The following is a 12,790-nucleotide window of genomic DNA, read 5'->3' on the forward strand; positions in this document are numbered from 1 at the left end:
ACAGGACAAGTAGCTTTATTTGAAAAGGATTAGAGGACACTGGTACCTGGGCCACAGTTAATGCAAGGCTTACCTGGGATGCTCAAATCAAAATGGGTACATAGAGCCTTACAGAAAGGCTGGGAAGTGTCTCAATCACAGCAATTTTTCAGTAGAAGGGTATCTTTTCCACTAAATAATGTTTTCACCTTAAGAAGTGCCTCTACAGAGTTTTTAGTTGAAAAGCTGTGATTCAGAATTAGAAAAGTGGTAGCTGACAATTGGAGCAATTTGTTTTGGAAGTCCTTCCCACTGTCAGTTGCCCAGATCTTCTCTGTGTAGGACAGTTCCTAGGTGACATGGTCCACAGATAAGCCCATGAAAGAGGAGAAGAACACAGGCACCTAAACTGCAAATTCCCACACTAAGGTCTCCAAATAAAACAATGCCAGATTTCAAATTTATATCTGGCAGTTTGTTTGTTTTTCTTAAAAGTCTTCATTTGCATCAGGTGAAGGTAAAAAGAGAGACCTGAATCATCTTCTAGCCAGATCGATTAATTACCAATAAAAGCCCAGCATGTATTGCATAAGAATTTCATTGGTGAAGTGTGCAGTGGAGTAAAATCCACTTTCTTTTTCTGTAGCACTGAGGGCTGTTGCCTTTTTACACAGTAAAATGAGGCTTGGGAAGAGAAAGTGGCTAAAAAGTAAAGAAATTGATCTGACCTTGAATTGCTTCAAAGATCTTGGGAATAGGAAGGTCCCATCTAGGATAAGTGATACAGAGTGTGTTTGCCAGGCGTGTATCTGGATCAGCACTGTGCACCTGGCAGAAGTCTTACTCTTACTTTGATAAATTGTCTTCTCCCAGCATGAATTAGAGTAATGAACCTTTTATTTCTAAATTACTACAAGGCTCTGTAGTCTTTCAGCTTAATGTGGAGTTTTTCTTCTAGTTTCAAATCAGTAATGCAATCTATGCCTTACCTAAGGAGTTTGATGGTATTGTATGCTTAATCTTTAAAATGCTGGGTAGGGGGGGCAAAGCTTTGCTTTCAGGGAAAGTAACCATCCTGGCAGAGAGAAAAATATCAGTAGGATGCTGCCACTGATTTGGCAGAAACTGTTTGATGCTTTGTTAGCTGGCTGTTGATTTTATGCTATTTTAGTTATGTTTGAAGGTGCTTCCAAAATACCTGGTCTTTAAGTGGGTGGCTCCATTCAGATACAGGAAAATGCAGAAGAATACAGAGGAAAAAGAGGAACTGCAAATTGCTAATGAGAAAAGTTAGAACTGAGGACACATCTGAATGAAATTAAATGCCCCTCCAGACAACATGGACAGTGCTCTGAAGAGCTGTGCCTGTTTGCCTGTCTCCTTCACTGTGGCCTGTAGGCAGAAAGATCTGTCGCACAGATCTTTTTTCCAAGACCTGCACAGCTACTAAAGCGTTTCCTAATAAATAAAAATGAGTAGGTTAGTGCCTGCTTGTGAAGGTGCATTCAAGAAAGTTACTCTTTGATAAGTGTGGTGTCTGCCTGCCTCAGTGACCATCTGGCACCCAGAAGTGGGCGGAGGTGCCGGCAGCAGGCTGTGCTTCTCCTCCTCCTGCTGAAAGATGCAGGTGTAGGAGCATAAAACCCACCCTGCCAGAGCAGTCCATTTACTGCACCCATGGGGATTGAAAAACGCCTCCACCCTTGGCTTTAACAAATACCGTGAAAAGTCATCCCAGCATCTCATTTTCTGGAAATGCAGTGTTGCTGTCAGGCCACTCCACCTTCCCCCAGGGAAAGCATCTGAGTGTTATTTTAGGCACAGGAATGTCATCCAGAAGTACAGGCATAAGAAACACCTGGGGGAATACCAGGGTGTTTTATTAAATATAGCTTTACTTTTTCATTGTCCCTATAGGACACCCCACTGACAAGCATGATGCACAGCAAGGAACAGACTACTTAAAGGCGTGTGTATGCAAAGAAAACTGTGTCATTTTTGTAAATACAGCTCTGAAAAAAAAAAAGGCTCTTATGGAAGGTTGACTTTACAGGACCCCTCTAACATACCCCGTGTCACATGCTGCTACATCTTTGCAAGCTGACTCTTTCTTAGTTTGAATTAAATAAAATGAAAAATGGAATAGGATAATACAGCAATACACCTTTTCTACTCTAGTATGGGTTAAAGAGCTGTTATAGGACCAAAGCAGCAGGAAGCTGTGTCCAACACAGTTACTTAGCCCCTGCTCTGTGGGATTCAGCAAGAAGAGGAGCAAGTAGACAGGGAGGGCAAGGACTGCATAAACCAGTACTTCCACCAAAATGTCCATGCAGTTGCAGCCTGGGTGAGCTAATCTATCTTTCACTGCGACAAAATGAACTCTGGGAAGAATTCTTCACACTCAAGTGGCTTCCATCAAATAGGTTTCTCTTTTCTATCATACCAAACTATGAACTTTTTAGGCTTTTTTTTTTTTCTCATGGGCCATGATTTTTTAGTAAGCTTGTTTAATTCTTTTAATGAGTGAAAGCCTCAGAGCTCTTTTTAGTTCTAAAAGAACTGCCTATTCTACTTTTCCACAAGGACATTAATTCATAATCAACAAAGAATATTGTAACTGTTTAGAGTAGCCTGTAGTGAGTAGCATAAGACTTGGGGATTTTGACAGAAATAAGAGTATTTGGTTACAGAATCAAAAGCTAAACAAAAAGCTTCAAACTCAAAAGTGTTTTGAGTTGCTCAAACAAATGCAATGAAAAATTATCAATTTGCCAGCTTTTATAACCCTGTGAATCATCAAGCTTGTATTGTTTTTTCTCTCTTCTGAGCTCCAGAAACCAAAGCAACCCTGAAGGTCAAAATATCTAATATTTTACCTTTAGACATGTCCAAGTTTACTTGTTTAAACATATAGTTCTGCTTATGTAGGATATTTTGCAAATTAAGTGATGCTGCATGGTGGTGTAAGAGGTACTGCAGGTTTCAGCTGAGCTACATGAGATGGACAGTGCCTGCTCTGATATAACACACCTGCCTTCTCAGGCTTATCATCACATACATCCTAGTTTTCCTGAGATCCGGTGGACAGCATTATGTGGCAGTCAGCTGCAGTCATTGGGGTAATTTGGTAAATGATCATGGCTGATCAGTTTGCTTCTAGCTAAAAAATTACTCTAAGGAAGACATTCATGCTGGCTGGAGTTTGCTTAAAGATGTTTATTTTGTTTCCCCAGAGTGTTTCTCAGCTTCCCTACGGCAAAGCCCTCTACACGTATGAGGGAAAAGAGCCCGGTGACCTCAAGTTTAACAAGGGGGACATCATCATTCTGCGGCGCAAGGTGGACGAGAATTGGTACCATGGGGAGCTCAATGGCAACCACGGCTTCTTCCCTGCCAGCTACATCCAGTGTATCAAGCCCCTCCCACAAGCTCCACCTCAGGGCAAAGCACTTTATGACTTTGAAATAAAGGATAAAGATCAAGACAAGGATTGCCTGACCTTCACCAAGGTAGGGGAATGGGTTTTTAAAAAATGTTCAGAAAGCTGCATCTGTAGGGAGTGATGGGGCACATGTGGTGCTGGCAGCTGAGTCAGGAGCACAGGGGTGCTGGGACTGGTGGGACACCTTCCTGGTCTTTCTGGCCTGCCTGGCCTACCCTACTCTGTGAGATAGCTTGAGCCATGAGTAGCAAGGCTGGTATAAAGCTGGTGAAGCTCAACAAGTAGAACTGGCTGCACGCTTTCTGAGAACATTTTTCTAAAAAGCATGCATTTCGTCTGCATTGAAATGTTCCCCAAGAATGACTCAAATTTCAGAAAAAAACCCTATTGGAAATGTGTCTTTTAATGTTCCTTATTGAATCAGATGTTCCAGTGTTCTAAAATTACATTCAGCTTCACAATGTATATTGCATCATACCATACACCAATTAGCAGTTGAAATACACTATCATCATAATACATAACAGTATTTCCTATTTTAAGAACATAAAGACAGTAAAAAGCAGACATTTAAAAAACAGTCTTTGTTTTTTTTAAACCAAAATGTTTAATAAATTCCCATTGGAATGAGGGAAAACTGAGATATTTCTGAAAACTGAGTAATTTCCTTTGGATTTAAAATGTCATGTTTTCCCTTTCACCCCCACCTCCCCACCTGCTTTTTGCCTCCCCCTCCCTTCCCTAGCAATTTGTGTTGACCTTAGATGGGTTTCATGGATATCAAGAAACCCACAGTAAAATAAAGTATATCCCCTATTGTTAATTTATGGCAGCGAATGCCATGGAGAACCTGTTAATTACCATTTTCTGTTTTATTTCAGCTGTCTGTGGCTGTTATAGTATCACATAAAGTAATAACAGTTATGCTGAAAATGAATATGAAATAGATGATAAAAATATCCTTCACCAGTATTTTACTGACCTCCTCTTTTGAAGCTACTTATTATAGCTGAATGAATTATTTGCAGCATATAATTTTCTCACCGAATGTAACATCTTTTTCACTCATGCAGTGTTTCTCAGCAGAATGCAATTTCCCAGACTGTATACTTTCTCATATTTATTTAACAAAGGATTTGTAAGCACTTTTGTTCCATAGCAAGTGAAGTGTTTGATTGCAAACACTGCAAACCCTGCGACTAGCCAGCCTCCCTGGAGCTGTGAATCTCTGCGAGAAAGTGGGCTGCTTAGTGAGAAGTAACAGCCATGCACTAACAGAAAGTTAGCCAGAAGTTACCTCTGAGACCTTATCAGTAAATATATATTTTCTGGTGCCTTGTTTTTATCGCTGCCTGCCCAGAGGTACACTGGTGTCTTCTCTGAGATGCAATCTTCTTTGTCCACTTAAAATATTCCTTCCTCGCTCAGTCTTAAGAAATTTAATAGCTATGGCAGGCAGTTGTGGTCTTTTTTGTTAGAGCTGGTCCTTTCCTAGACACTTTTGTATTTGATATATTTGGTGCCATAGATTAGAAAACCTCCTTTACAATAACTGCCTTTGTATAGTGATAGTTCTCATTTTCTCGGCTGTCCAGTGTCATTCTCACATGGTGCATTTCTTTCTGTCGTATAGCTCTACTCTTAATCTCTCAATTTTCCTTGTTTTCACCCCTTGTGTTACTGTCGGCATCCTTTTATCCCTGATGACTGTGTTTTCCCCAAGGGGGTTTGGTTTCTCTTCTGCTGCTGTTTTCTCCTTTAGCTCCTTCCACTACACACGCTGTCACCTTGTAACAATTTTTATGTCCTGCCTATTGATCTCCCCGACAGTGAATAATCTATTTTTCATCTTGAGACTTTACCATCGTGTTTTCATCAGTTTTCTCAATGCTAATTTTAGCTGTCACCTGTGCTGATGAAGGTTCCTGTTTAGCCCAGATTATAGATTATCTGCTGATGCAGTCAGTTCCTCTGCACAGAGCCCTGAGCACTGCAGTGCTGTAGATGTGATTTGTCACTTTGAGCAATATGCATCACTTGAATGTCTCAGTTTGCATCTGAAGATGCTGGACCAGGTCTCAGTCTCATTTATGCTATTTGTTCCTTCCTCTGGCAGAGGGGTTACCTTGGCATACTTTTTATTCAAACTAATATAACCTATTTGTGTCCTGCAACTCATTTAAGGCTATCAGACACTTGTGATTGGATTTTACTTATAAACATATAATAAAGAAGAGTTTTCCTCTAAAGAGAAGCTATAAGAAGGAAACTCAAACACAGGGATCTTCTGTATCATTAAGTTTTGTTGCTCTTTTGCTGGGCTTTGCTTTTTCCCATCCCCCTTGTTCCTATGCACTCAGAATATCTATTGGTACAGTAAAAGAAAACAAAGGAAGGATATTTGGTGTTTCCTCTTACTAATTTGTTTTGCTATGTTTTTTAAAATTAAAATTTTCCATTGTTCCAGAGGTGTGTTGCAAGGAAATGAAGTCTACTTTACACAGATCTTCATGAGCAGTGCTGCAGGGTACTTCTGCCATTTACCCATTTTCATCTCCTGTAGATACAACACTCTCCAAATAAAAGGCCAAAGATAGATCAAATGTAATAATTTTGTATGTGTAAGAATAAAATCAGGAGGGGCAGAGAAAAATCTGTCTTGAGTATCCAGTGCAACAACTAAAGCTCCCATCTGTCATTCTTGTACACCATTTGTGCTCCCTCAAGTCCTCCTCCCAAATAAACCATACTTACAGGCATAGGGTCTCACCTCTGTTCTCTCCTCTGCATTGTCTGTAAGATGATAGAACAACCTAGATTTGATGTTTTCCCTCAGCATTCAGCAGTGATTAGCCAAACCAGGCAGTTATTTTTTCTCTGTAACAACTGGTTCCAGCCTTGTTTCAACTTTGCACCAGTTTAACTCCAGTAGCTTCAGAAGTTTTACTCATGATGTTCCCTAGTGTGGTTGCAATCATGCTGTGGCCTACAGAGCCTAATTGCATGCCCTTGGGATATATTTATTGGCTTAGCTTTCTAATCTCTCCTAACGTGGTACCACACTATGGACCTGGGATCCTGCTGTCGCTGTTTTAAAAAATAATCTGTCCTCCTCTGGGCTATGAATGCTGGTACAAACCACGTGCAAGAGGATTCTGCTCTCAGGTGTAGCAGTGCAAATCTGAAGTAGTTGTGTAGTTGTCTGTGTAGTTACTCCAGCCTTACACTGAGTCCAGTTTCAGCCCACGAGTTTGTTTTGGTGTTTGACCACCCTTTGCATGCATCTTCCCATGGCCATCAGAAGGCTGAGTGACGCTGGTAGATGAGTCTCAAACCTGTCCAGGTAGCATCAACTGTTCATCATGCTTCATTGCTGATCACATTTTTAGTAACATCAAGTGTTTCCTTCATTTTCCAACACTTTTGTTCCTAGCCCACAGTGGTGTCTAACAAGAGCCATTCCAATCTTAGAACCAGCACATCCAATACTTGTAACTAGCTCTGGAGCAGCCCCTTAGCGCTCAGTTCCAGCAGCATTTGCTGTTCACAGAGGGACCATCCTGGCAATAGCTGGTGACAGGGATTCTCGTGCCAGCTGGCAAGTGCTGTTGCTGGACTCACCAAGTACCACGTGGTGCCATCCTGCCATTGCTGAGATCTCCCCAGTGCTCTAGATGGAGTAGTTATCTCTGCAGAATAGCAGGCACAGCTGCTCTGTATTGCATCGTTAATGGCCATTAATGACTAGAATAAAAATCAGGCTGTGAATCATGACTGTTATTGGACACAATTTTGTGCTGCTTTCTCAGGAAGAGGATTCATTTCTCTGTCAATCAGATTGCTTTTTAAGTGATCTATCTTTGACTTCTTTTCTGATAATGATTATAAACTGGAACTGCAGGTCCCACATGCCTGTCACAAGACTGATCCAGCCCTGATGAATAGAGAGAAACTCAAGAAAGAAGGAGAGAGCAAATAATTAAAGGCTCTAGCAACAGGCATAAAAGGAGCATGACATATCTTTGTCCAAACTACAGTGGATACCATTGGCTTTTGAAATGAGATTTGAGGCTTGGATTCCTTTATGCTGCCTGGAAATCAATTTAGTCAATGTGAAATAGTGAAGTTCAGAAAGCTGAAGTGGTATGCCAAGAGATCTGTGGCGTTTTGCTATTCATGATCCTTTTGGGAACCTTTCTAGGAATTTATATGTAGCACGGCTATCCAGCTAATAAAAGGTTCTAAAGCAGTTCATGTTGAAGCTTTCACCAGCTCACTGTATAGAATGATGTCGTTGGCTGCGAATTCAAAGAAACTTTCTAGTAATAAAGATTTCAAAAGATTTTTTGGGATTTGCTGTAATTCTGGAGATTTTCAACACCCTTCTTAAAACTAATTATGTAATGGAATTCTCAGGAATTTGCACTTTGCTCTCCCACAAAGATACTCATTTTGAATGTCAGCATATCTCAGGATGCTTTTCTCATATATGACCATATTCAGCAACCAGACTTGGCTGAGCCGAACTAAGTTCAGTGCATGGAAGCACTTCCAGATTTCACGCATCCATACAAGGTGAAGTTGAAAGGGATCTTCAAAGGTCAGCCATTCCCCACCCCATCCTTGAGCAAAGTCAACACAGGATAAACCTTTCCTGCCAGGTGTCTGTACAGCCTGCTCCAGGGATGGGATTGCACAGTGCCTCTAACAAAATCTGATCGAAAGCTTCTGGGGTTTTACAGTTTAAAATTTTTTCTCTTAATTTCTTATGTGTGTATGCAAATACATACATATATATATACACATTTATATACAGTGCTGGGTTAATGGTTGGACTCAATGATCTTAGAGGTCCTTTGTAACCTGAAAAATCTATGATTCTATTCATACCCATATGTATGCACTTAGACACATGTAAGGTTATATATGTGCATGTAGTGTAGACCCATCACATTTTGTGTTTTTATTAAACTCTTTTAAGGAAAGAGCTGAGCAAATATAAAAATAAGAACACTCATAGCAGGTCCCTGAAGTGAGGTAGTCATTTCTTTTCCTCGTTTACACCCTTTACCTAGATTCTAAATTTATGCTAATTGGTCTTTTGTAAGAGCATGTGGAAGCTTTGCAGAGATGCATTACTGTCAGTTCTTTAAACAGATCAAAAATGGTCTGTGCAGACAGGGCTTTGGAAGGGAACACTATCTGTTTCTTCAGGAAATTAAATGCACAAATTCTTTTTGCATCCTTCCAGCTGTAATAAATAGCTGAAGGACTCAGTTTGTAGCCGTTTCTATGAGCTTTCCCCTAATGGATCATTCAGATGAATAATTCAAAGAAAACATTTAAACTATTTCAGAGTGCACGTGTTCGAAATGCACATGTTCAAAAACTACAAAGTACATCACATCACATCTCTGTTCTGGTCATTTTTCTATCAATGCAAATCCATGGTCCGAACATCCTGGATCAGGAATTTGTGGGTTTTTTTTCTATGTGAGAAGTATCTACAAAAAAACAGTTGCCCTTGCCTGGCCATTGGACATCAGTATCTTGTTACCTGGAGTATGGTAGACCATTTGTAGCTCTTACTTTCACAGAGTGAGTAGTGTAAATAAAGTGAGATTGGCAGGGAACCCTGTCTCAGCTTTCTGGAGGAAGAGATTTTTTCTTTTTTGTAAATTTCTGCACAGGAGCAGAGGAAGATTGGATGCCGTGAGGGAACAAAGCTGGCTTCCCAGCTTCTCTCAGCCCACTCCTTCCGTTTCTCATAGGAGATTTGAGCATCCAGGCAGAGCCCCATTGAGAGGGCTGCTTTCCACAGCTGCTCTAGAAAGCAGTGCTAGTTCAAGCCTGAGTTTAGTATGATAACCCCAGAAGACAGGGGTGGTGGCAGAAATCCTTTGACAAACTGAGTAGTTCAAACTGGGAAAATTCAGGATTTTGTTCTAGACACTTGAGTTTTCCTAATGACTTGTACGTTCTAGGTTGGAACTATACCAATAGAAAATTTGAGCAGTATGAATTTGGTTTGTACTTTGCTTTATCTCTTGTTTTATAATCACAAAGAAGTTCATCATCTGCTGAAATTTTTGTAAGGTCCTCTAGATTAAATATAATATTGAAATGCCATTGGTTTTAGGAAATGAGCTAGTATCTGAACTGAAGCTGATCCAACAGGTGGATGCAATTTGGTTTTTACTATGTTATCTTTGGCTTTTTATCTGCTTTGCAATTTTACCTTATAATATTTTTTTGTAAAGAAAAGCTGACATTCAGTGTGTCAGCAGTGTAGGCTTGTTGCTGAGCACCTTGTACTATTCCTTATGCTCCTTGCTGGAAGTGTTTCCAGGACTACCTTTGCTGTACTGGTGCTTCCCTTTGAATTGTCTTCTGGAGCAGACAAGCATCACAAATTGACTCTTGGATGCACAGGGGCAACTTCATGCTAAGGAGTTTTCACCTATGATTTATAGGTGACCTCTTGGGTCAGACATTCTTCTCTCCCCTTAATGAAGCCAGGAGTTACCTATTATTAGTTATTAGTTATTCCCACCTGCTGTTGCCAGACCCTTGGAGCTGCTGACAGCCAGCATGAGCTGCATCAGTCTGCAGGGTGCTTCAGTGCACTTTGAATAGGATGCCTGGGATAAGATGCTGGGCCAGGGATGCTGCTAGCCCAGGATTCAGGAAACACCTTTACCTGGCTTATGACCTCCTCTGTGTACTCACTCTGTCAGCTATCATGTGGGTAACTAAAAACTGGCATCTTTCTACTGAAAATATCTGATTATGTATTTCGTGTATCTCTGATTTTAGGATGAAATTTTGACAGTCATCAGGAGGGTGGATGACAACTGGGCAGAAGGAATGCTGGGTGACAAGATTGGCATTTTCCCTATCCTCTATGTTGAGGTAAGTTTAGAACACATGGTGGTAGATGCTGGTCTTGACATCTTGCGGGGTTTTGTGCCTCAGAGGGCAGGATAACCTCAAGTATTCTTATATGAGAAGGATAAATTAAAACAGAATTACTAAAAAGGGAATTTTTTGGTTGCTGTCTGCTAAGGCACTGTGGGCGTACACCCAATTCAATTTAAAGTGATCAGCAAAGTATGTTCCATGAACTACTTCTAAAGGCTTCCCCTTTGGTGTAATTTCCACAATGCATAGGGAACATAGCGGGGGATGATTGCAGTTGGGATACCTTGCACGCATCTGAGGAGAGATGTGAGTTCTGGGCTGGTGGCGTGCAGCAGTGCAGCTTCAGCTGTGGTCAGAATGCACAGACCTTCAGAGGGCGCTGTGGGTGTTCCCTGCCCCAGCAGGGGCTCAGACACCTCCACGCATGTGCCCAAGAGCTCTCATTCCATGTGTGCCAGACCCATCTTTGTCGCAAGCATTTCCTGTTGTAATTTCCACAGGAGTCTTATTTCAGAGTAAATGCTGAGACTTCCTCTGAGCAGACCTGTGGTGCCACCTTTTCCCACTGCTGCCCGTCCTCCTGCTGGTGGCACCCTTGCAGCCAGATGCTGCTTGGGACCAGGGCTGCAGCCAGCAGTGGTGGCCCGTGGTGGCCCTGCTGGTGCAGCTCTGTTGTCCAGGTGCCAGGCAGTGCCTTCGAGGAGCCTTCCTCCTTCATGGGTGAACCAGGGGTGCAAAGAGCAGATGAGCACCACATGCATGTGTATTTTTCTGAGGTGCTGCCACTCTGCACCCAGTACTCGGAGCAGTATCACCCTGACTCTGCTCCCAGTTGTTGTCTGGTGTTGCTCTGTAGTGAAGCATCTCTTGTGCCCACAGCGGAGCCTGGTGTGTGGCTCTGGTGCCTGCCTCCGAAATTACTTCTCCAGATTTCTTAGTTAGTGATTGGAGACAAAACAGACATAATTAGTGCCTGACTACCTAATTATTAACTCTGACAATGACCAATTTGGAATAAACTGTCATTAATATACATTGCATTCCCACAGTTGACAAGAACAACAATATTAAAACAAGAATGTGTAGGAGCCATTATTGGGAAACCAGCTGCCTTGCATAAGTTAATGACTAGTTTTCTTCTGTTCTGAGTGAGACATTTTCAGTTTATTGTGATTAAATGAGAAAGCTGGGTTTCTCCCAGATTTCATCCTTTTCCCCTTCTTTTTCTTGTCCCAGGAAAGTGCAGTGTTACTGTCCTGAATTTTGCTGCAGAAGGAGTGAACTAGGGACCTCTGCACAGCCAGCCACCATTGCGCCTCACCATCTTTCCCCAGCTCTAGTTTCGTGTGGAGGCTGGCACTGCCTACGCACTGTGCAGTATCCTGATCCTTCTCCCACTCCTAGGTATCTGTTCTCCATAATTACTGCTCTAGAAGGGTGAAGGGCTCACAACCTTAGAAGAACAGCTGTAGGGAACATGAGCAATGTCTTGCTGAAGTTCTCCAAGCACTAGGACATGCTGGGTGGCCATGGAGGAGCAGGAGTAGCACTGTGTGGAATCAGAACAGCGATGCTTGCAGATTCTAAAGAGGTGCAAACAGCCAGGTAGCCAGCACCAGGGGACAAGAACACAAGTAGTAGGAATGTCTGTGTGCATATACATTCATACCAGACACACACAGAGTAGGTAAAATAAGTGCAATTATATACACTTATGTGTATATTCGTGTGTATACACACACACATATGTTTTATCTGTATAAATTTGAAATCTGGAGATTTGAAAGGCCTATTCAAATGAGATACTTGGGTGCCATGGACATAACATTTGTGCAGTGGTTTGTAAAGCCAAAGGGAAGTGATCCTCCAGACTGCAATATCGGCCACCTATTTCATCCACATGATGGATGAAGGCCTTGTTCTGAATATGAGATGAGCTTATGCAAGTATTTGAGTTCCACAGTTACGTTGCTGTTGCCAGCTTCAGATGTTACTTTGCATTAAAAATTAAAAGGAATCAGCAGGTCAAGTCCCAAAGAAGTTTTGAAAATCTCAGTGCTGATGTTTATAAAATAAATCCATTAAAGAAGTAGTACTTGAATCTAAAAACACTCCTCAAATCTGTCCAAGTCCATTAAGTGGTTTTCAAAATATTGGCAAAATGTGTGGAATAAGCAAAGTTTAATTCTCACAGTAGCCTTCCACTTGTGTCAGTTGATTGGCTGAAGTGTGTGGGATTTCACATGGCATCCTAAGCCTTGCACTCTGGATAGAGTCTATTCCAGCTTGGCAGGCTCTGATGTCCCCAGTTGCTCCCACAGCCTAGACAAGAGCTCTTACCCTTGCTATGCAAGCCAGAGCATTAGAAAACAAGCCAGTCACTTTGAGGATCTCAGGGTTTAGCATGCCTGGGCTACAAACAGTGGATATAATCCTTGTTGCAGC

The 12,790-nt window shown here is 41.7% G+C and overlaps 1 protein-coding gene across 1 annotated transcript in view; it reads left to right on the forward strand.

Moving 5' to 3' along the window:
• The window catches only part of SH3RF3 (SH3 domain containing ring finger 3), a gene marked incomplete at its 3' end in the record, with an annotated part of 243,865 nt that overhangs the window by 151,025 nt on the left and 80,050 nt on the right, over positions 1-12,790 (forward strand). Inside the window, exons 2-3 of the mRNA XM_082278172.1 lie at positions 3,216-3,491; positions 10,241-10,336. Coding sequence (XP_082134298.1) covers positions 3,216-3,491; positions 10,241-10,336 — 372 coding nt within the window. The remainder of the gene's footprint in view (positions 1-3,215; positions 3,492-10,240; positions 10,337-12,790) is intronic.

This window comes from Coloeus monedula (assembly GCF_965178545.1).
Source record: "Coloeus monedula genome assembly, chromosome: 3".
Classification (NCBI taxonomy): domain Eukaryota; kingdom Metazoa; phylum Chordata; class Aves; order Passeriformes; family Corvidae; genus Coloeus; species Coloeus monedula.